We start from the raw sequence: 25115 nt of genomic DNA, 5'->3' as shown, positions 1-25115 counted from the left end.
TGAGAACTCTTCTTCAAACGCTCCTGGTTAACTATAAGACAAATCTTGCCCACTTGGACAAATCTCCTTTGTGACTCACTTCCTTTTCTTCTATGCAAACCTTAAGTACGACTAGCTGATAAAAAAAAGTGCTATCTTAAAAAGAAAAGAAAAAATGCCACAATGGAAGAAATTTAGCAGAGCATACTCGACTCAAAAACTTAAGGACGCAAAACCGTAAAGTTTGTCAGCTTTCAAAACTAAAAACAATAATTTGGCATCGCTGTAGGAGATCCACTCAAACCGTGAGTGTTCGCAGCGGCTTCTGTTGAGCGCTGCCTCCTCATCAGTCCATCAGTCACCGCCACCAACCATGGAACCCCACACGTTTTTGCTCCCAGCTCTGGCGCTCTTTTCGCTGGTTGCCACCACTTTTGCAAAGGTTAGTGTCGTTTCGATTCGCTCATAATAACTTTGAATCATTTGATGGCGTTAAAGAAAAGTAAAAAAAAAAAAAAAAAATTGACGTACGGGGACAAAAAATGAAAATGCGAAAACTTTATCCCAGCTTACAGGGATGAATTTTCCGTCATTTACCAAACGCGGAAAACACCTAAAAATTCCAACGATTGCCCCTAGAGTACGTAATGATCAAGAAAACGCAATAAAAATTTGCTGACACTACTGTAAGTTCTAAAAATCACTCCCTCCCAATGCTAATAGCATCGCCTCTAAAGAAATCTTGATATATATACTTATGTATGTAATCGGAGAGTTCGAATCTTTTTGGGAGCACAACGCAATTACCGTTCGCTTGATGTGTCATATTGTGGTTTTTCCAGCGAGCACCGTCATCGCTTCCAAAAAAATCCGAAATAGAAGTAGAAAACCTTTCATAACTATTTTTTTCCTGTTGTGAAATCTACTTCTAATTTTAAACAGAGTAAATTTCTGAAAATTTAAGCTAAAAATTGCCTTCAATTTAGATTTCTGCCATTTTCGATACACCAAAACTCATTTTTAAAGGTAAAAACAGAGTTCATACATGAATTTTGAATTATAATCAGCAAATCACCCTAATATTTTGTTTATATGAAGAATCATTGAATGAATTTCTTCAAGTAGATCCCGTGTGCTTCCAAAATGGATAATCTTGGACGGCAACTAGGTACTGCATCGAAAAATGTATTCCGCATATTTATCTTCAAAGTTTTACGTTCAAAAGTTAAATACGCAATGAAAACTTTCAAAATCAAGTTACGAGTGTTTATCTGCCATTGAATTCGACATCATTTAAAAAGCGCGAAAGCGGGCAACGTCAATAATTTGTCAACAATATGCATTTAGTCAGTGTTTACCTTAATCAGACCAGAAGTTAACTTAAATCAGAGATTTTTCTCCAATTTTTCATCGCGTGCATATAGCTCTATGCGAAATTTCGGTGAGGCATGATACCGGGGAGAAATCCTCAATTCTTTAGTCTGCTGGCCCATTAAAAAAGAAAGTAAGATTCTCTGCTCTAGCACGCAACTTGAGCTGTCCAAACATGCTTAATCACTGCTCTATCTGGTGGAAAAGGATAATGAATCATCAAAATCACAAGATAACAATGCAGATAGCATCGTCTCGAGAATAGTTACTTTATTCCTTCTATTTTCTGGGTTTTCTATCTCGTTTAATCGTGTTTTAGGGAAACAAAGCGTTACAAAAATTATGCCAGTGCCACTGAAATATTTTTCATTGAAAACATTTATCGTGGACTTTACAAGTTAAATGATAAAATGAATACATTTTCTCTGCGTAGGCACTCACTTGCTGTGTTAAACTGCTCACTTGCCGCAATGTTACAATTTGTGCATGTGAGCACGCAGAAAAATTGTATTCATTTTATTAACATATTTAATATTTTCTATATCACTGAATAATTAAAACATAAACAGATTTTGCTTTTTGTTTTAAAAACTTAAAAAACTCAACCTATTTTTCCGGCATATTGGCTCCTCACTTGTCATTTTGGTGATCCACTGTCGGGTCGGGTATACATATGAATTGCTCTTAAAGTCAAATTTGTTAAAACAAATCAAAATTTCGATCAATTTAATTACTAACATCTTTTGAATACTATCTATTGGAAATCTTTTAAATACGATTCATAGGTATAATAAGTAAAAAAAAGTACACAATGTGGGCTTTTCACAGAAGAGGCTCAATCTGAGAGCCGATTTTTCCCCCAGACAACGGACGATTTTAAAAATCAAAGTGATGCATTATTTGGTTTGTAAGAAGCACCCACTACCCAATGACACTTATACACAACTACTTAAAAATAAAATCAATTGATGAAAATATAAATATCGTAGCTATCCTCAAAACAACATTCCACAGTAAATAGGTTTTCTCCGTTCCACTAGAAGCCTTACCCTGAAAATAATTAAATCAGTCAAATATGAATTATTTTAAATGGTGGATGGAACATACTTGAAGGTCAATGTTTAGCTTCTAAGGAAACTGCCTCTACGTGTGCCCTCCTCAATTTTGACCTCGGAGCAAAATGATGTTTCACGAATTCAGGCACTTTGATAAATACCTGCGGTGGAGTTGGCAGGTTCTTTCTCCCGCTATTTTGTTATTCGCGGATTTCAATTATGCCGTAAAAAGTTTCTTTCTGCGCCGTATTATGTGGCTAATGTAATATGTATGACCCAAGTAGCATTTTCCAAAGAAAAAATCGCGATATTTTGAAATTAAGTTGCAATTTTTTCACGATATTTTTGCGATTAAATTGCTAGGGTCATCAACACTTGAGCGATTATCCTTAATTTTGTCGCAATTTTATCTCTTTAAAATCGCGTTCGATAAAATTTCGATTTTATCTTAATTTATCACGATTTTTTGTTCGATAATATTGCAATAAATCGACATGTATAAAATTGCGATATCAAATCGCAACTTGGTGCGATCACTGATACTTGGAGGAGGAGGGGAGTTGAAGTAGAACGTTCTCATCATGAAGTCGAAAAGAAATTGAGCGACTACACGGCCTATCACATTTTTTTCCGGAATAAAAGCGTCATAGCAGTGCAGCTCTGTGGGAGCCCTTCTCGTTCTTACCTCCATAGAAATCTTTAATCTCATTCTGGGACGAAGGAACGTTTTGAGCTCAGCTAACTGTTACTGTATGCCGTAGGAATCAAATCTTTGTTCACCAGCGTATCAGAAAGTTTTATGCACAGACTGACAACAGGTAATGCCATAAGGTTGGATGACACGTCAGTTGAACTGGTTTTTGAGAATTCTATACGATACGAGGTTTCAGAGTCCTACATCTACAAAATGCCTAATCAAATAATTGACGCGCTCCCAACGTTCACCGGCCGTTCGGATCGCGATTTGACCCGCTCCTGAAGTGTCGGTGCGTTGACTCCAGTTCATTGTCGCTGAAAAAGCTCCGTAAGCCCTCTATTTTTAACTTTAATTCCTAACGGCACCAGCGTAGCAACTTAATATCAAGTAGATTGAACAAAGAAATAAGAATTTTGTAGTGGTACATTGCCGTGCTAAGCAAGAACGCCGTAAATCCATCAAGATTTTCCCGCGTTTTTTGGAACTTAACACTTTATAAAATAAAAACTGTTTTACCCATGCACCTCAAATTTTCAGGTTAAGTTCTTAATGGTATTTTCAAAAGAATTCTGTAAAAAAATTATCTCAAGGTAGGTACACAAGTTTTTCTGCTAAGATACATTGTTTCCAAAAACTTTAAAATGGCGTTTACGGTGTTGTTGCGTTGCACGGCAGTACAGCACATACTTTTGAGTGGTGTTTCATTCATTTTGGCCACTGGCATCTCTGTCAAAAGAAAAATGCTTTTTATCAAAAATAAAACGAGAAGTCGACTTTTGAATCGGCCTCATTGGAGACAAAGAGAAAGAATTAAGAATGACTGGAACATAAGGAGCTGGCCACAAAATTCGAGAGAGGAGCTTTTTTCAAGCTCTTATCAGACTGGGGGAGAGAGAAGTAGAATGTGGTAAACATTAGAAAGAAGAAAGAGAGAGGAAGGGAATGATTAAGTCTTCAAACATATAGATTAAACCAAAAATAAATAAAAAGTGAAATAAATTAAATAAAATCCTCAAAATTATTAGACGCATGAATTTGAACATTTTCAAAAGATGTGTTTTTAAAATTAGGTCAGATTCAATTGAAATATAATGGATAATGTGTTAACTAGCTCGTTGCACACATAGTTTCGGAGGATACATAGGTAGATTTGCATTTAAAAATATCAATTTTTACAGAAAGGCTTCAATATTTGAAGAGATTCCTGTGTAATTTTGTTGTTTTTTGCTTTTTGAAATTCCTGTATAGTTTTCAGGAAATAGGTATCAAGTTTCAAAGTCACTACACATAGGTCATCTGCCCCCCCCCCCCCCCCCAAATCGTACCTGATAAGTCGTGAGAGTAGAAACTAAATCATAAAATTTCATTTCCTATGCGAGATACTATTTTTATATTTTTTATAACTATCAGTAACTTAATTTTTCCCGAATGGTCACTCAAATGTTTGCGCGCATTAACTATAGCGGTCTTATAGTTTGCTGCTGCATAGTAATTAATTATGATCTCATATACAAATACGTCTTCAGTTAATGTGAATAAAAGAATAATTAGTTCATTAGTTAGTTAATTTAATACGACAATCGGCAACTATGGCTATTTACGTCGTAGTCTAGGAAATTACCTACCTCAAATTCTAAGATTTACTTGTTTAATGAGCTCTAAAACAGTAGTAACTTTCAAGTCATCAGGGCTTAAAGGGTTGATAAAAGCGATCCTTATACCTTCCGATACACTTTTTACTGGAAATCTACAATCCATTGTGGAAGTTTTAAAAATGGGCTTTCGTTCAGTGAAAATATGAGAAATTTGGGTAAAAGTAAGAACTGAAGGAAACATATGATTATCCATGTTGTCAAATTTACTCACTCAATCAATTGGATCATGGCTAAACTTTCAAAAGACATCCGCAACAAATACGGGCAAAATACGAAATTGCGGTCCTAAAACTAAAGTGCCATAGAACTTCACTCATAAGATCGCGAAGTATCAGCTGATTTAATTACGGATTTTAAGGGCTTAAATGAGGCTAGTCTTGTCTGTCATCTTTTGTTTGTCTGCTTGTTTGTGTTATTGGTTTGAGTGGCCCAACTCTTTTCTAGTTTTCAATTTTCAACTTGGTGTACACAGGTGCCGGTGACTGTTTACTACGAATCACTGTGCCCGGACAGCAGGTATTTCGTTCGCAGTATTCTCGGCCAGCAATACAGCAAAATTGCAGACAAAATTGATTTGACTTTTGTCCCCTTCGGCAAAGCACGGGTGAGTACATTCTCTGAGAGAATTAAAAAATGTCTATTTCATTAGCAGAATTCCGCCTTTAAAAGGAGGATACTTTCGCCCTTATCCACTAAAAAAATGAGACTATGAAATTAAAATCTCTTGTACTAATTTTAGTTTTATTTTATACGTATTTTTTTCTATTCTACTTTGAATAATTTCAAGGGTTTTGAATCGATGGACGCTATATTTTGTGTCAGAACGACGTACGATATATCACATCGATTAGTTCCATTTTTTCAGCTACTTGTAATTTTTCTTGAATTTTGAGATCGCAATTCTGTTGTCAGGAGACTAAAGAATTCACTTACAAATTTTGGCAAACAAATTTAACGTAATATAGGCGTGGTGATTTTAGAGAGAAAAAATCGCATTCGAGTTTAGTTTCGATATCAGTATCGAATGCGATATTTTTCCTCTGAAAAAAAAACACGAATTTATTACGTTGAATTTGTTTATCAAAATTGGTAAGTGAATTCTTTAGTCCTCTGACAACAGAATTGCGATCTCAAAATTCAAGAAAAATGACAAGTAGGTGACAAAATGGAACTAATCGATGCGCTATATCGCATGTCGTTCTGACACAAAATATGGCGTCCATCAAATCACCTTAATAAGTATATAGTATCGGCAATTTACAAGTTTCTACAAGTTCTGTTAATACTGAGTTCGAAAATGCGTGTAAATATTGAATCAAAAAGTTTTATTCATATTTCTGAACGTTTTTTTTGTTAGAAAACGGGTCTCCATAGTAAGCGATGACTAAAGTGCGAGACCACGTATCTCCGTTACTGAAGTGGTAGACTTCCATTCGTACCTCTTTTTCCCCTTGGAAAACTAGTCAACGTAATCTCCTGAAAACTTCCTTGGGTTTTCTTTTTTGTTAGCAAAATATTATGTATACATTTCAAGCTATACAGGCAATTTCTTCCTCTTTGGAAAAAAAGAAAAAAAAAGAAAACTAAGAGCAGAGATTTTGAAAAAGTGCAATGGAGATACGTGGTTTCGCACATTAGCCATCGGTTTTCTCCATCGTAAAATTTCTTAACTTCCTTTAGAAATATCTACTACGATAGCTGAGCCTTTAATGGTTATTCTCAAAGAACTGACACGAAAAGGGGAAATTTGTGTAAAACTGATAAAATTATAGCAAGAAGGAAATTTCATTGATTCAAGCAATAAAAAAGTCACTACCCCGAATCATTTGCGTAAGCCTGATGTCAAACCGTGGGTAGGTACCGTTATTTTCCCAAACAGTTGGGATATACGTGCTGCTCTTAATGCGAAATAAATACTGCGCGATATTTTTTTTAATGGTATTCACGAATTTTTAATGCTTTATTTGTTGGATCTCTGCCACAGAGTCTCCCTAACGGCAACTTCCAGTGTCAGCACGGACCCAGAGAATGCAGGGGCAACATGCTCCAGGCATGCGCGCTGTCTCAGTTGAGTAAAGGCAAGACGCAAATGGACTATGTTTACTGCGCAATGGACAGGCCTGGTTACAATGACAAACAAGTAAGCATTTAAAATAGAATCAAATACTTGTCATCGCTAAATAAAGAGTACCTATACACCTCTTAAAATTGAAAACATACAGCGGTGCACTTCGTTTAGAATCAAATCTGATTATATTTAAGTTCTCACGAGGGTTCAATCGTAGCAAGTTTTTTGAAATACTATCTCCTAATGTCTGAGTTTGAACTCAATTCGTCCCGGGAATGAACAGGTTCTTTTCCCAATAGCTCATTAATCGTTTACTACTAGATAACGTTTAATTATACTTTTGGCACACAAGTCGACGACATTTCATGAAAATTTTGCTTCATTTGCTGGGAGATTTTGGACTCACCGCGTGTAAATACTCATTTATGAGGTGTTGAGGATACAATTACATTTTTGCGATGAGATCACGTGATAGCATTTGACTGGAACACTCAGACGGCTGATTGATGTAAATATCAATTCAGAATTCAGATTTGTATCAAGCACTTACCAATGTTTCAAGCACAAGAAACCCACTGTTGTCAAATTGCGGGAAATCGACTTATTTTCAAGTAATTTAAATGTCGGGATAGAGATTGGTACATGAAAGGTTCTAACTAGTATTTTAATTTCTATTTTTCCTGTATTAAATAATTTGGAAAATGTTAGTATTTATTAAAATTTAAAATTTTAATGGAGAAGCAGTCATTGAAATAAGGTGTGAAAAATGTGTCATAATACATATGTGCGAAGAAATTCACGAGATTCCTTCGGTATGTAGGAATTCTCATGACGCGTTTGATCTTCTTTTAATTGTTTTTGTAACGCACCCCACACTTTTTTTCGCCGCATCATAGAATCTATCATAGTATTTAAAACGCATAGTAGCGAGAGTCTATCATCATGTTTAGATTATTTCAGCATCGATATCGTAATCTTCAAAAGTACGACAAACTGAGGAGGAAATCATGAGAAAACAAGTCCGTCTGACTATCAGCCTCTATTGTGAAAATTCAAGAAAATGAAAATGAAATAGATCATAAAACTGAAACCATGCTTCAAAGTAAATCTGATCTAACTTAATCCTCAAAATCCCTATCAAGTATAATAAGGGCTTCGAGAATATCAGTCCCAGATGCGATCTACAGTTCAAGTGCTTTGTGAACGAGGAAAACATTCTGATGTAATACATCGCACTTTTTTGGTCAGATTGGTCCCATAATGTGCGTAGTACTTATTCCTTATTTTTTTGGAGGGATACCTATTTTGAACTGTTGCCACCAAATATTCTCATTCAACCTATCCTCTCTTTATTTGAAGGATTATGAGGTAGAGGGGCGTAAATGCGTTTTCCAAGAAATAGGATTCAGTTACTATTATGAGTAGTTAGAGGAAGGATGGTATTTCAGGGTAAGGAGTGATTTTATGTAATACCGCATAAAAACGGCGGAAAATCATGTCGTAACTGCAAGAAACGGGCCAAGAGTATCCGTGTTGAGTCCAGTCGGCGTGGCATAAATACAAAAGCGCCTTCAATCATCTAGCATGCGTTTCCCGCCAGACTTCCGGCTGCTTAGCCGAGTATAACACTGAAGAAACACTTGAAAGATTAGAAATTTCCTTAAAATTTCAACAGGCTGTGAAAATTATGAATACTATGAAATCACATTTTTAAAGCTGATTGTGAGTGTACAATGTACATACAACGTGCTCTCAAAAAAAAAAAAAAAAAAAAAAAAAAAAAAAAATGAATATAAGTTCTTTCTGCGCATTTGATGGTTTTGGCTATATTTTTTTTTTCTTTTAGGTGCAACACAAGACATGAATAAAACTAAATGATGTCTCAGATCAACAAAGTTGAAATTGACAACATTTTAATCTTTCTCTAACTTTGCACTGATAATTTGCAGTATGAAACATATTTACCCTGGTAAAAATTGGCGATAAGAGCTGCGTTTCAAAATACCATAGGAATTCTTATAGCCGGCTAAAGAAGGCTACAGAAAATCATATAGCTGGCTGTAGAATGCGGAGAAAATCATACGGCCGGGCTATACGAAGCGATAAAAAATTATGCAGCCGGGCTACAGTTCCTATCGCCGGGCTTTACACTTTATCGCCTGGCTGTTGCTTTTTCGCCATCGATTATAAAAGGCTATAAGAAATTGTGCATAAATTCGTGTGCTTTGGAAATCATTAAGTTTGATACAGAACCACCTTAATATTTACAAAACACACATTATATTTTCCTTTAATACATATTTTTTTTCATCAATTAAAATGAGAATAATCCATACAGGATGTGCAAACATTTCAAAATCATGAGTTGAATAACGCTGACTCCGCCAGATTAAATATTAGAGCCTAACACAAAGCGGAGCGGCGACGCAATGGCGCCTACAAACCTAACAGGGATACTTCACGCATTGCGCAACGCGTGAAGTATCCCTGTTAGGTTTGTAGGCGCCGATGCGCGTATCGCGCTGGCTGCCCGCCTGCCGCGCCGCAGCGTGCCACGGCACTTGAAGCAACTATCTCACACCAGAGGTATTGCACAGTATCATACGAAACTGAAGGCGCTCTAATATATTAGGAGTGGCAGGCATCCATCAAAAATACGGAGCTTCCCTCGTAAAATAAATCAAGATACTACGGCCCAAAAAGAGAGCAGTAGTCCAAAAACTCGCTAAGTCCTAGCATGCGTAATTAGTAACGTTTAGCATATACTTTATCACCTGGCTGTTGCTTAATCGCCATCGGCCATAAAAGGTTACAAAAAATTGTGTAGCCGGCCATAGAAGCTATTGGAAATCTTACAGCCGGCTGTAGGTCTATGGTATTTTGGAACACAGATTCTACTGCCAATTTTTACCAGGGTATCATCTTATTCCACCAATAGAACTTCTGAATACATACAACGATCCATATGTATGTTTATTTTTTTTCATACATATAACATAAACGTACATAAACTTTATAAAATTGTATTTCTACGTTCAAAGGTGGAAAGCCATTCTTCGAAAACCAAGAGGGTCATAGGAGTCAACCAGTCAGGTGTAAGAGAATGTACGGTAGTAAACAAGTAAAGAGTTTCTTTACTTCATATGTTAATTGACGGTATTTTTCGAATTTCAGTGCATTGAAGAGGCAGGACTAAACTACTCAGAGATTGAAAATTGCATGCAAAATTCCCTCGGCAGAGAATTGTTGATGAACCACGAGATGGACACCATCAGTAATACCCCGGCACCGGCAGGCAAGGACCGAGGACCAAGTTTCGTCCCGACTATCGTCTTGAACAAGGTAAGTTGGCATGTAACTATCCATTATGCATAGCCAAAATACAAAACCACGTATCTCCGTTCGCCACATTGCAGACCTCCGACATATCACCTAGATTTTTTCTCTGGAGAATTATTCATCTTAATTTCTTGAAAACTACTTTGATTTTTTTTCTCGATTAACAGAATATTCTGTAAAAAATTAAGCCATGAAGTTGGCTTGTTTCTCTTCGAAACAATTAAATAGGAACAGAAATTTTGAAATACCACAATGGAGATACGTAGTTTTACCCTTGGCTATCGGTGTGTGCTATTTTGGGGACGACGACAAGTTCACCAATACGTGGATTCATCGTGATGCGTGAAAAGTTTAGGGTTCGTATTCGTTATTTCAGACGCCTGCTTTGCACCCCACCAACCTAGTGAAAGTAAATCTTCCTTCGAGGAAGTTCGTCCTTCTTCCTTTCAATTTTCGCTCTAGGAGGACGATCCATTTTTATTAAGGCACCCATCTTTCTTGGTGACAGCAGTTCCTCAACTTGTCATGATCACCTGACAACCAAGTACATTTTCCAAAAAAAAGATTTTTTGGAGAAAATGCGATACTCTCAAGACTGGTGCATGCTAGGAAAGGCGATGTTATTTTCGGATTTGAATGAAGAGCTGGGTGCAAAAAGGGCATTTCTTGGTTGCGGTGTCTCATGATCTCCGTCAACGTTGCATCCACTATAATTGAAGCAAATTCATAAATAGGATTCGTTAAAATTTTTACTGAATTTTCTTGATAATTTTTAATTGCTGAAAACTAAAAATTTCAGAAAACTCACCGAATATATATAGTTCTCTCCCTAAAATTTAAATTAACAGTGAAGATTCCGAAAAACCGCAACCAAGAAATGCCCTTTCTGCACCCAACTCCTCAAATGCATGTCCACATAATATTTAAAAAGCAATGTTCATTCTTCTTTTACAACACTAAATGAATCGATAACCAAAGTGCGAAACCACGTATCTATCGCTTGCGACGTTGTAGACGTCCTGTCATAGCTCATTTTTTCTTCAGGAAACCATCCAAGGTAATTTCTGGAAAACTTCCTTGATTTTCCTTCTCCGTCAGCAGAATATTCTATATGGGTAAATCTCAAGCTATAAAGCTGACTTCTTTCCCTTTATAGAAATGGAATGAAAGTGAGAATTTTAAAACGCAGCAATCGAGATACGTGGTCTCGCCAAACTTTTGCCATCGAAATGGATAGAGGCTTAGTGGTTAAATAGCTAGAACTTGACAGAGCTCATTAAAAATGGACCAAAAGAGGTCTGCAGCAGTGGCGTGGCGTAAATGATCGATTATCCATACTCTCCCATTTGTACCTATGGTGAAGAATCGATTATTAAGGTGTTCACTGCGAACACCCTGTTCATCGATCCTATTCCATAGGGTTAAATGGCAGATCAATCGATATATTACAAAGCACGCCACGCTATGGGTCTGCAGTTTTATTCCTCCATAAGACTCAATGTAGCAAAAACAAATAACGATTATTTTAAATACGACTACCAAAGCTTACATTGCTTACACAGCTACAAGTTTACAAAGCTCACGTGATGTACGTATGGATCTCTGTTTTCTGATGTCATCTTTACCACGCTGTTTATCCTGCATAGTGACGAGAATTGATAAAAAAAAGTGGAATCGATGTCTTAACCATTGCCCCCCTGTTTCAGGTCTACAACGATGATGACCAAAACACTGCCTTCTCGGACATGGAGCTCGCAGTTTGCAAATACACCGTATGCTGATTCAAAACCAACTCGCATTGCCGGATTTAACACATTTCACAAATTCATCAGGATGGTGTTCATCAGAGAGGGTCTCGCAATCCTCCTCTCGCGAACACAAACGCAACCTCCCAGCATTGCAGCAGCTCCCTCCAGATTCTTGGCATGAAACCAGAGGCTACGAGTCTGGCGTAACCCTCTTAAGACCTTGGAACAGCGGTTCAATATCGAAAAGACGGTAGACGCTGACCACTGGGTATCTAATAAAGACTCGCATTCGAAAACATCACCAGGACCACCGCAGCGTTTTTAAGGATCATTCATCTCAAAAACATTGATCCTGGTTTGGCCTTGATTGAGTAATCTTCCATCGGCCTTTAATACATCCTTAGTTTGTTAAATAGATATTTCATCATGCAGATGAGAGCCATCTAAACGAAGGTGCTGTAATTTATCCAGGTGTTTTGATCATTTTTTGGATTTTTTTTTTATGAATTTAGCATAATAAGTTAAACAAGTACCCATGACTCTCTTACTATTAGACTACCTTGAAGCTACCATGAATTAAAGAATTTTAAAGCATTTGCATTTATTTTCTCCAATAAGATCAGTTAATTGAATCTTTGAATGTGGATAAATATGTTGACCTGCTGTTGACCTACTTAAACAGGAATGATATGACTACTTTGGAATGAATAAATACATGATATACCATGAAACGGAAATTTTAGAAAATGTTGATGTACAATAAGACAAAAGTTGTTTATTATTAAATAACTGTCGAACACTAATTTTTTGTAATTGATTTTCCGCTGCTTTTAAAGAAAACCCCATGATGACAGGTAGTTTACCTCTCCATTGTAGCGAGGGACGATTTCTTCCGAAATTCCGACCTCAATCAAACTCACAATGCGTTTTCTTCCAAGAAACATCCTTTGATCCAATAAATGACATAATTCAGCATGTTTATTGAATTTTTTTTCTCCTGCACTCTCCTAAAAAATCATTCGAATTCACAGGACTGCAAAAAGGGGCAGCTTGCCTGATATAGCGAAGAAGAAGACTTATAACAGACAGTCAATGATTACAAATCAGAATTAGCGCATTCATCAGTATAGTTCGTTGGAAACTTTGTAAGTTGAAGTGCATAACTATGTGAAACACATTGTGTAATCATTCTCCTGAAACTTAGCAGATTTATTCTACCTTTTTTTCATTATTTAATGTCCAAAACCACACAAACTCTCTGAACTCTCCTTTATCGGAGCGAGAGAAGCGTTCAAATTGGTAGATGAGGAGTAAACTTGTAAAATTTGGGCTGATGAGCAAAATTTCATCTATACAAGACCAAGAGTAACCAGATATTGAAAAAAAGCAGATAATGACGAATTCGGAAGAAAAAAATTATTTTAATACGATAATCAGCTCCTGCATTTTTTGCACGATCAACTAGGGCCAGCATATGAGAGTGAGTGCTCTTCTAGCTAAATGGCTCTACAATTAGAGACAATAATAAAATTAACCGATCATATTGCGCTTTTTATACCAAACAGTGGAGAAACAGTTTCTGCACCTTGAACCCGCCCTTTGTGGATAAAATGTGAACACACGGTTAAATTAAGGTTAATATATTATTTATTTCTTTACTTATCGCATGCACTATTAAACACATTTGAGGGAAATCCGGAGTTTATAGAACTGCCAAAAATGACTCGAGGTGAAATCCACTGTCCTCACAAAGTGAGTTCGCTTTTTACAAAGCGCCTTAATTTTCAAAGTCTACTATTTTGTGACAACTAATCGTCAATTTATTAAATTCGAATTAATCAATATGAGAAATTGGAACTAGAAGCACTCCAACAATTTTTTTTTATACCGACTTTTTAAAGATAGATCTGTGCGAGTGTTTCGGTAATGCTTCATAATGGAAATTGAAGAGCTTTTCAAATACTAGACAGAGTAAAAAAGTGAGCACTACAGTACTTTTTAGTTTTTATGTTATAAATTGTATCATCAGCCTCTTCTCTTTTAAAGTCTTCTATACATAGTGATAAAAAAAGTCCTACACCACCTCCCGTGATCCCTAGGGATCCTACTCTTTTTCAGGGAGGTCCCCTTAAAATTTTAGGCGATCCCGAGAAACGCTTTTTTTGACCTAGCAGCGCTCACGAAATAATCATACCTCATGTGTTTCAAAAGTTACTGGGTTGATGCGGGCGCAGCAACACCCTCTGGTGCTGGTGGTGCATGCAGGACTTTTGAAATACCCCGTATATTACTTTATAATTCAGCTCATTTCACAAACTTTTTATAGGATGAGAGTGCTTAGACATTAATCTCAATGAATGTAAAGAACGGTTTAATCAGTTCTACTAACTCTACGTGCATAAAACGCCTGCAATCAGCCAGGTATACCGTTCGGCGTAATGCTTTGCGCATTGCATATTCTCAGGCGTAAAAGAACGACACAAGACATCGTTTGCTTCTCAATGTGGTTATCGGCATGGCTTGAATATTTTATGCTCACCACTGGTAAGTTAGGATGGGTTCGCCCACATTTCCGTGAAAATTGAGCTCAAATTCAAGATTGCATTACATTTTCGAACTTCATTCTCCATCTGCCAATGACTGGCTACGAATGTTAACTTACAGGTTGACGCAACTCATCATAGGCTACCAATTAAATAAATTAGTAATAGAGGCGTATATGAAAAGTATTGCACTATACTATTACGCTTACTTACATACTTACTTACTTACTTATGGAGTGATTTGTGTGCCTAATTTTGAAATTGCATTATGATTGTGCATTTCAAACTAATCTCTAATTAAATGCGATCTTTATAAATTTAGAGTAAATGGTTGATAAAACGATCAAGTAACACAATTACCAGCAGTTTAAATAGAGTCTGATGATTAATGTTTGATTTTTACGAGCTTAATAATTTAGTAGGAATCTACTAAAGATTTAGGTAAAATAAAGATTAAAAAGATTAACTTTATTAAACTAAAGTTTTAAACGAAATTCAGTATTAGTATACATCTTTACTGTTTAATATTTGTTAAAATCGAAATAATTTTAGGAATTAATGTAGTATACCTCTAAATGGTAGTTTTTTTTAGAATTGGTAACTGTCCATTTTGAATCATGAATCAAGAGGAAATTTTGCGCGACCAAACTTGGGTGGCCCAAATCAAACTTGTAGCTCCAACTTTGACAGCTTGCTGAGTGAAAAATGTCTTCTTTCTTGTCATCTGTTTCGTTGCTCAATTTATATTCCCATGATCAGATACTGGCGCAGAAAAAGAGTTATTAATTTCCAGTGACAATCCGGGTCGACAAACTTGAGAACCGTCCAAACCCCCAGTGTACCTCAAACCTAGGTGCCTAAAACTCTTATAAACTTTACTGAGGTTTCAGTCATCCATACTTAACTTTATCGTCAGTCGAAGTGACTCTCCGGTAAAAAATATCGTCAAATTATTTTAAAACTGTCTGCATCTTCTATCACCCGTAAATCTTCTTCAATTCGACGGAGCCCTAGACAGAGTTAGAACTACCCAAAACAGTTTCAGGACATTTTGTCAGCGCCTTTTTTTTCCTGGTAGTTTACGCCCACGCGTAAAATAAGCAACAGTGACTTGGTCCAAGCGTTATATTTTAGTCCGTATGTAAAATTATATTGACAATATGGAAATGAGAAATTGAGAGAAAAGGAGCTGCTGTTATGGTTGCTCATTTTCTAAATGAAATGTTATTACTTTCTCCCTTTGAATCATTTTTTTAAATTGTCATTGGTGAATATTTGGTTTTATTTCTATCCTTAAAATATTCGATGTACAATATACCTTGTACGTATAGGTACTTTTTTCTTCTTTTTTTAATTTTTCCTTTCCGAAAATATTACTTCATTTTGAAAACATTTATATTTTTAAAACGTGACAAATATTTGTAAAACCTTTTCGAAGCGACATTCATCTCAATGAGCCGCAGTTGTGCCGACAAAAACTGCAAAAGTGAATAAAAGAGGGGAAAAAACTAAGAAGCACGCAATCTTTAGTTTTAACCCATTTGTGCGTCGATCTTTTAGAGTCAAATTCGTCAAATTTTGAGCGTTTGGTTGCGCGTGCACCTCGCTTCAGCACAATAATAGCACAAAATGTAAAAGAAAAAAATTAAAGTGCTTTGTAAATCATTAAATTTGACACGGAACCACCAATATTTAAAAAAACACACATTTTATTATTATTCTCCTTTGATAAATTGATACATATTTATTTCCCACCAAATTAAATGAGAATATTCAATGCAGAGTGTGCAAACATTTCACAATCATGAGTTAAAAAACACTGACTATGCGAGTACTAAAGCCTAACAGAGCGGAGCGGCGTGCTGCCAGCGCGAGAGGCTCACTGGCGCCTACAAACCTAAGTGGATACTTCACGCATTGCACAATGCTTGAAGTATCCACTTGGGTTTGTAGGCGCCAGTGCGCGTTCCGCGCTGGCTGCCCGCCCGCCGTGCGGCGGCGCCTGAAGCAACTATTTCACAACAGAGGTGTTGCACAGTATTATACGAAATTGAAATTAAGAATGACAGGCATCCTTTAAAAGTACAGATCTTTCCTCGCAAAATAAATCAAGATACTTATACTACACAGGAAAAATCTAAGAGCCTTTAGCTGAGACATATATAGAGGTTTATCTGGTTCAGGTATAACAAGGTGGGAATTTCTTGAAAGATAATTAAGTCCTGTTATACCAAAGAGGTGTAGAGAGTTTTAGTGAATTTTGTCCCATGGAATTGACAAAAACGTCGTGAGCAATGGTCGTTTGTATTTACATGTGGGCCAATTAACTTTGGGTCTCAACTGGCACGTGGACCAAAACTCCCGTGCCGAAAAAAGGCGTGGACGTAAATTACTGGAAAAAACAGGTGCAAAAAAAAAATTCGTTGACGAAATGTCCTATAACCACCTAAAACATCGCGAGAAATGATTCTTCATCAGACCTTAATTCAAAGTACGTTACTCTAAAATCAACCGGTGAAAAGTTATTGCATGGAGTTTATTTTTATTTTTCTTCTATATATGGTTTCTTATTGATCCTATTAAAATTACTTATTTCAAACTTTTAGCACGTCGAAAAACACTAATAAACTCAGGTCAAATGAACCAGTTGAAAATGAATGTATTTTAAGGCACATGAATAATGTTGACTTTTACAAAAATTATCCTCCTACTTTTTTGCTGAGTACATCATTTGAATTCGTCTAGAAAAATACAAGATTTTGAAGTCTGAGGGTTTCGAGAAAGCCTCAAGCAAACTATACTGTCAGTTCATTTCTAACGAGCAAGAGTGAAATTTAATAGTCTCTCTCTAGAAATGGACCCTTGCAACGCATTGAAATAATATGCCGCTGCAAAAATTAAATAATAAAAAGGAAAAAATTGTATGATATTTGTATACTTGTAAATAGGTTCGAAACAACCTAAAAATCCCTATTATTTTCTTCTCTGTCTCCTAATTTGTGTATAGGCACATCATTTTAGCTCCTCGTAAGGATCGATGTCGAAAGTTTCTCTGTGAATTTTACTCCAGGTTTGTAAAATTGTCCTAATTATGATGCTGTGGTAAAGGCCTCCATGAACATTTTGAAATCACAGTGTAAACCATATGGTGCCCTCTTAGCGGAAGGAGCTGCGTGCTTTGCAATACATCGATTTAGCTGCCATTTAAACCTATGAAGAAGGATCGATAAACAAGGTGTTCTCAACGAACACCTTAAGAATCGATTCTTTACCATAGCTCCAATTGGACTGCATTTTGCAATTTGGAACTATAAATTATATCCCAGTTTAAAAACAACGTATGTGCCATTAGTTTCCCTATGCACGTAAGTGTTTTTTCGGATAAGCCAGAATTTATAGTTCCAAATTGAAAAATGCAGTCCAATTAGGGAACATCGATAATCGATCATTCAAGCCTCGCCCTCTGCTGTGCAGATAACCACCGTTTTTAACCTCATCTAGCGGTCCATCTGATCCAATTTTGCAACATTGGAGGTGTGTCCTCTGAAGTATTTTATAAACCAATTCATTTTTCACTTCCGCGTCCCTTGTCAATACGGACTCACGGACTCTCAGGGAAGTCGGAAGATGTGCCATGAGGGGATTTCACTTTTGCCGGCGAGCAAGGAGCAACACACGCACATGATGATGATGATCGAACGCGTTCGTTCACGTGCAACCTCAAATTTGCGATTAGATAACGCACTGTACTCCGTAATCGTCCTTCCCTACATGGGGTCCTAGGCACCCGCAGAGTCCTGGAGAGCCCTCGCTATAATTTTGAGGATGTATAGACACTTCGCTGATTTCGTGTTAGATTGATATAATCGATCGGGTTTGTCATTCCATTCCCGCGGCACTGAATGTGATCATGTGTGATTTGTCTCGTTCAGGAGTAAATGAAGTATCATAAGAATGAGGATTTCACTTTTAGACTGTCACTCATACACTGAAAAAAATCCGGACTCAGAGGCCGAAATTTTGGGGTGCTGCAGCCATATAGGTTCGATTGCTGCGGGTGCTACGCCCGCGGAACTTTTGGCCTCTAAGCCCGGAATGCGGACGTACAACTTCCACAGCCGGAGTTTTTTTTTTTCAGTGTGTTTGTACATTTTCCAAAAATATGTGCTTTTTTCATCTAATTTCAGTTCTCAAACTACTCGCGAAGAATCTCAAATTTAAGGCAGTAACGATGGTCCACGGCTCAATGGAGAATCTGCGTGAGAAATTTTTAGTATCTCATATGATGCTTCTTATGAGACCGAGTTCATAATATTTTTACATATATTTTTGTTTTTAATTTATTAATTTTTTATTTTCATTAGGGAATACAGAAAAAAATCGATTTAAAAGTAAGTTAATTTCCCCCTTGTGACGTCATTGAACAACATTTTCCACTTAAACGCTCACATTTTGGCCGATTAAACTATACTGTCATACCTCTTCCGAAATGTTTAATAATAATCCGGGGGCATTGTCATTCTCACATCAGGTGCTCCGGTTGCGTACATGTATAATTGACATCTATCATATTTCAGAGAAATCACCTTCGTGATATGTTCGATTTTTCACGCAGAGGTACGGTTGAATGTACGCACTCGTCGCTACTCTGTGTGTAGATACAAATACGGGCTGATTGTTTTTTCTTTTTTTTAGAGAGAGAGAGAGAGAGAAAGAGAGAAAGAGGGGTATGAAGATGGAATGGAGAGAATAAAAGGAGAGTGTAGTAGGAGAGAGACATTCCCAAAAAGGTCTCTTTTGACTCGGGTCTAAACTAAGTCACACAAACATTCTGCAATAATCACTGAAAATTTTCGATTAATGCCCAACGAGAACATCAAATCTCGCATACACCATGAATATCCAATATTTGCAATAGAATGGAATATCCTTAAACGGTTAGAAATTCATGTCTTGCGGTGGTTGATCGCTCGATATGGAAGTTTAGGGACTTTCTAAGATTATGCTGTTCGCAGACGAAGTCTTTTTCCTGTTTCTCACCTTGCGTTCCGATTGGCACCGACTTCCTCGGAGCCACCGCTGCGCTGGGACCAGCGATCAGAAACGATTGAATGTACTCAACTTGACTGGTTTCAATGAAGCAGCCCTGATGTCGGATTGTTCAATTTTATTTCAATGTTGAAAATAAAAGTATATAAATTCATTTTCAAGGCTCATTTGATGAAATATGCGAAATCCCCTCTCGGAACCAACAATAGGGGTGTCTAAATAATGATGATACATCGTTAGAGACAGCTATCAACTCGAAATATGATGTCTGATAATATAAATTGGATCTAAATCCTCTGAAAGTTTCAAAGAAAAATAATCAAAGGTCTCCTACAAAAAAGTACTTTATCGAGAGACATTTGGTAACATTCGAATGTTCATATACGGTTTTTTTCTGTAGCATGGATTTGAGTATCCTTTGGTAATTCCTCAATTATAAGTAAAGTATTATCATGGTCCATACGTAAGCAAAATACGCACCAAAGAATCAGATGAACCAGAATATTAGCCTAAGAGAATGAGAGTTTGAAAGTGACCTCTATGTTTCTAGCTTTGCGTTAAGGTCTCCTTGGAAGTCCCTCTCATACTGTCTATGTCCATACAAGCAATATAGACAAGGGTGAGTGTGGACTAAAAGAGGCCTAAGGAAATGGGAACAGAAAGTGACCTCTATGTTTCTAGCTTTGCGTTAAAGTCTCCTCGGTAGTCCCCCCCCCCCCCCCCCATAATGCCCATGCCCGCCTCAGGATGCATAGAAACAGTCAGAATACAGCCGATCGATGAATGCAACTTAATTAACTTCGGTGTAGTGTTGGGATGCATCCCCGGATTTGAAGGCGAACTCTTAGCGGTTTTGTTTTGAAGCGATGCGATGCGCGTCATCAGTGTATCTCATTGTACCATCCGGTACACTGAGGAACAGAAGCGCCATCATCCTTATTCCATGATGAAGAGGGATTTGCAGTTTATGGATGAAAACTATGTTGCCTAGTTAAGGAAAAACGCCGAATGAACCTTTGGCTGTTGCCAAATTTCCTTTGATAAAACACAGATTTTCTGAGAAGTTAGTGAATATTTTCTTCCAGTTGATAAAAGAAGTTTGTGAAATTATCAGAGTAATCGCCCCTTGTCGATACCATGTTGGCGTTGACACGACACCATAATTCACTCACAAACACGATTCTTTCCAGCAGATTGAAAACGAAAGAAGTGGTCCTAAGATGCAACTACAAGATCCATACGTTTGTCACGCGGCTGCGATCTGGGCTGCGGTGCGGTCTGTTGACCTAACCTCGAATCCGGCATCAGCGACGACGTGGGTGGAAAAAGGTGTTTTAGAAAGCATTATGTTATTGAGCCACTTTATCGAGCATCGAGCATCTATTAGCCACATATCAAAGCGCGCGCTTGCGCTTGTATATCCGTGCCGCGTCCATTAATAACGGTCGATCCAACACGCGCGTGTCCACCGCTCGCGCTTCCGCCTCGAACACACATCGTCGCTCCTCTGACGGATGAGCCCTGTTTTACATATAAATCCATGCTTGCTGGGGTTCATACGAAAATACAGATACGCCCTTATACCATTGGAGCGACGACATTCGGCAATCCGTCTCTCATCCGCGTCTTAGATTTCTGGCGGCTCTTCATCAGGATAATAAGGACGCTCCTGCTACTTATAGAACCTCGCTGTCCGATATCAAATTGTACCGGACAGGAAACTTGCTATGGTGACTCTCGAAAGTTAGCACTACTGTTTTTTCAGGATAAATCGCCATTATGAGTGAAGTACTGCGGATCGCGCTGATAAAGTCGATCAGCATGATATTCTGCCGATTAGTATGATATCGCGGTGCTTTCAAATGGATGGAAAATCATGGAACATGATATCATTATGATACCAAGCCCAATATGATTTCATTACGATACCAAACCCAATATGATATCATTATGATACCAAGCCCAATATAGTGTCATACCGATACCGTGCTGATATCATTCAGGAGAATCGGTTAATGTGCATTTTAATATCGTGCTGATCGACTTTACCAGCACAGGGCGAATCAAGGTGCTGTCAATTTTCAAAGAGCGCTAAGAACAACCCAGTTCTGGTACCTCTGTTAATTACGCGCATTTATGGTGAATCCACACAGAGGGTAAAAAAAGGAGACAAATCGAGAAATTGTGCCTTCCAAAACAGGATATTTCGCTCGTGTTCGTTGAATGTGGGATTTCATTGACTTACATTTAAATTAAAATCTCACGATGATACTAGCCTCCAATAAAAGTTTTAGCTTCCTTTCAAACATGGCTCTAGGCGTGTATTTAGTTCTTGCGAAAGGACAGGCAAGATGCACTTTGATCGAATTGCACGTCAATATTTTGAAACTCGGCGTATAGTTAGGCAAGTGATATAACTGTGTCATAGGATTCTGGCCTTTTTGTATAGTTTTTTTTTAGTTATTTAGAAAATGTTTCAGGTTAATTACAATAACCTGTCCTTCTCAGTGTGTTTTCAATCAATATACGCGCAACAGCAGAATGACGTAAACGCATTTAGATTTCTGAAAGTATTGTCATTGCAAAGTTTACATTCCTTGCCAATCCCAGAGCCTATTGAGCGCCAAGCAGTCACTGTATACTGTATGATACTCAGCTTGGTGGACAATTATAGTCTTGGATTAAGCTTACGTCGCCAGATCTCATGAGAAAAAAAACCGATTTTTGCATCTCATGCAGTGATCAACTCTTTGCTCAATATAAAAGCCTCCGTAGGAAATCAATTTTTGAATGACAAGTTCTTTATTTGATCGTCAATCTCTTCTCACTTTTTGTTTTTTATTTCTAAACTTAAAAGCTTACAGAGGCACTGGTGAGGATTTTTAACAAACCGTGTCAAGTTTAAAATATTTAGAAATAAAACAAGGAAACGGCGGAGACAAGGCTAAAATACATATAAATGTATAGGGGCGGTTTGGTGTCTCACGACATCATTATCAACCGCTAAAAAAGTACAAAATAAAAAAGAAATTAAAATCAAAAGAAACCAGCACGGCGTTACATGTTGATGGTAATGAAAGACTCAAAATATGTTGCACTGCATGATGGAGAGGTTAATGTTATTGTTAGTAGTAAGTAGTTGTAGGGGCAGCAAAAGGTGGGTGGAAGGAGTTTCGAAGGTGCTGGCGGTAACGGTGAAGTGTGTTAGTTATAGAGGTGACGGTAATTTTGGTCAAAGTAGTGGTAGCTGTATTGGTGGTGGTAGTGATAGAAGTTGTGGTAACGGTAGTTAGTGTATTTGGTGGTGAATGATGATACTGATGATGATGATGATGATGATGATGGTGACAGTGACGACGACCTTTACAACGGTGGCGATGAAGAAGGCAATGCCGATGAACATAATGATGATGACGATGAAGATTTGAGGAGGAAGAGACAAGAGGAAGAATTTTTTGGATTCACAATTTCAATTCTCTCCATAAGCCCCAAGATATCAAGAGCCAATAATGACTAGGGCCCCTTCATAGAGAGAGATTAAGACAACGCGGCTCATGGATGCCACGTCACAAACAGGAATAAAGATCACACAAATTGAGCTTTTTCGTAATTGATCAACTCACTCCCGAATTCCTATCTCAGGTCCTTCTCTCAATCAGTTTGTTCCTTGCCGTGCCCCTAATTCCCCGGTCCATTCCAGTTTATAATCTTTGCAATTGGTGAATGTAATCTTTATCCCCGTTTTTGACAATGTGGAGACTGTAAAAAAGGGAACCGATCAGAAATGGATTTACATCGTCTTTACTCTCAGTATAGAGGGACTCTACTTATGACCAACAGCCCTGCTAAACAATCAAGATATTGGGCGCGATAACTTTGGCAACAGTTGGAGTGTCTTAATCCGCGAGTGTCAGTCGGACAACAATCAGGCCGAAATGAGCCGAGTGCGAGTACTTGTGAGCAGAAATCAAATCTCAAAGAACAATGGCCGCCGAGTTTTGTAATATCGCGTCGCTGCCCGCCGATCCGTGAGCAAAAGCTGTGCAGCTTTGGAGCGACCACTATCGTGGAATCAGCTCCAGAGTTTATGGTCAATTTGTGGGAGCTTGCTTATTTTGACGGACAATCCTATCAACAAATTATCAAAAAAATCAAAAACCAAAAATTTCAAATCATATCTTATATCAGGTCACTATTTTTCGGTAAAATCAGTATTCAGTACTCACTTCATGCCCGACAGAAATGCTTTGCAAGGCATTTGAATAATTGGGAAAAGAAAGAATAGTTATCGTCAAACCTCACCTTACGGTTTTTCATTAGTTGATTTTAGTGCAACGATAAACGTTTTGACGAGCGTTTGGTGTCCTGCAGGTTCCTTAACCCTGGTAAAAATTGGCGATAGGAGCTGCGTTTCAAAATACCATAGGATTTCTTATAGCCGACTAAAGAAGGCTATTGAAAATCATATCGCTGGCTGTAGAAAGCGGAGCAAATCATATAGCCGGGCTAGTACGAAGCTATAAAAAAGTATGCAGTCGGGCTATAGTTCCTATCGCTGGGCTTTACACTTTATCGTCATTAGCTATAGAAGGCTATAGGAAATTGTGTAGAAATTCGTGTGCTTTGGAAATCATTAAGTTTGATACGGAACTACCTTAATATTTACAAAACACACATTATATTTTCCTTTAAAACATATTTTTTTTCATCAATTAAAATGAGAATAATCCATACAGAGTGTGCAAACATTTCAAAATCATGAGTCGAAAACCGCTGACTCCGCGAGATTAAATATTAGAGCCTAACACAAACGGAGCGGCGACGCACTGGCGCCTACAAACTTAACAGGGGTACTTACGCATTGCACAAACGCGCATTGACGCCTACAAACCTAACAGGGATACTTCACGCATTGCGCAATGCGTGAAGTATCCCTGTTAGGTTTGTAGGCGCCAATGCGCGTTCCGCGCTCTCTGCCCTTAATCGCCATCGGCTATGAAAGGCTATAAGAAATTGTATAGCCGGCTACAAAGGCTATTGGAAATCTTACAGCCGGCTTTAGGTCTATAGTATATTTTGGAACGCACATTCTACTGCCAATTTTTACCAGGAAAACTATACATTGTTTATTTAATACTTTGTACTCCACATCGCATCGCTAAAGGGATTTTCAGAAGTTTTTTTACTACAAATATCGATGCCAATTTCTTTTCTTTCTCCAAAACTCACCGTTGAATCCTCAAAAACCGATGACAAAAAATAAAAAAAAAAAAAATTAAAAATGAAAAAATGAAAAATAATGAAAAAAATAATAAAAATGAAAAAAAAAAAATCCCATGGGATTGAGTTTTTTTCAAATATAGCTTTCTGAAAGTTACGGTTCATTCATTATTTTTTTTCATTTTTTTCTTTTCTTTCTCTTTTTCTCTCTCTCTCTTTCTCTCTCTTTTCTCTCTTTTTTCCCCTCTTTGTAACAGTCTCTTTTGGTACGTCAAAAACGAGGTTACAGCACACAGAAATATAATTTCGGCGTCCATGAAAATCATATCCTTCCGCTACCCCAAAGTCATCCGTCCTTACAGGCGCCACAAAGCACGCTGCGTTGCCAGAT

The 25115-nt window shown here is 37.5% G+C and overlaps 1 protein-coding gene across 1 annotated transcript; it reads left to right on the top strand.

Moving 5' to 3' along the window:
• Positions 1–263: 263 nt before the first annotated feature.
• LOC109035432 (GILT-like protein 1) lies at positions 264–12887 on the top strand. The gene is made up of 5 exons (XM_019049065.2): positions 264–421; positions 5230–5361; positions 6742–6897; positions 10000–10167; positions 11871–12887. The coding sequence occupies exons 1-5, from the start codon at positions 353–355 to the stop codon at positions 11943–11945; spliced, it is 600 nt and encodes a 199-aa protein (XP_018904610.1). The 5' UTR covers positions 264–352; the 3' UTR covers positions 11946–12887.
• The last annotated feature ends 12228 nt before the right edge of the window (positions 12888–25115 follow it).

Source organism: Bemisia tabaci, chromosome 4 (assembly GCF_918797505.1).
Source record: "Bemisia tabaci chromosome 4, PGI_BMITA_v3".
Taxonomy (NCBI): domain Eukaryota; kingdom Metazoa; phylum Arthropoda; class Insecta; order Hemiptera; family Aleyrodidae; genus Bemisia; species Bemisia tabaci.
This window is presented reverse-complemented; position numbering and strand designations above follow the sequence as displayed.

Excerpts from the sequence above, each read along its gene's own strand:
- LOC109035432 (XM_019049065.2), top strand. The coding sequence starts at position 353 with ATGGAACCCCACACGTTTTTGCTCCCAGCTCTGGCGCTCTTTTCGCTG. Across the intron at positions 422-5,229 it reads TTGCCACCACTTTTGCAAAG|GTGCCGGTGACTGTTTACTA; the intron begins GTTAGTGTCGTT and ends TGGTGTACACAG. Across the intron at positions 6,898-9,999 it reads CTGGTTACAATGACAAACAA|TGCATTGAAGAGGCAGGACT; the intron begins GTAAGCATTTAA and ends TTCGAATTTCAG.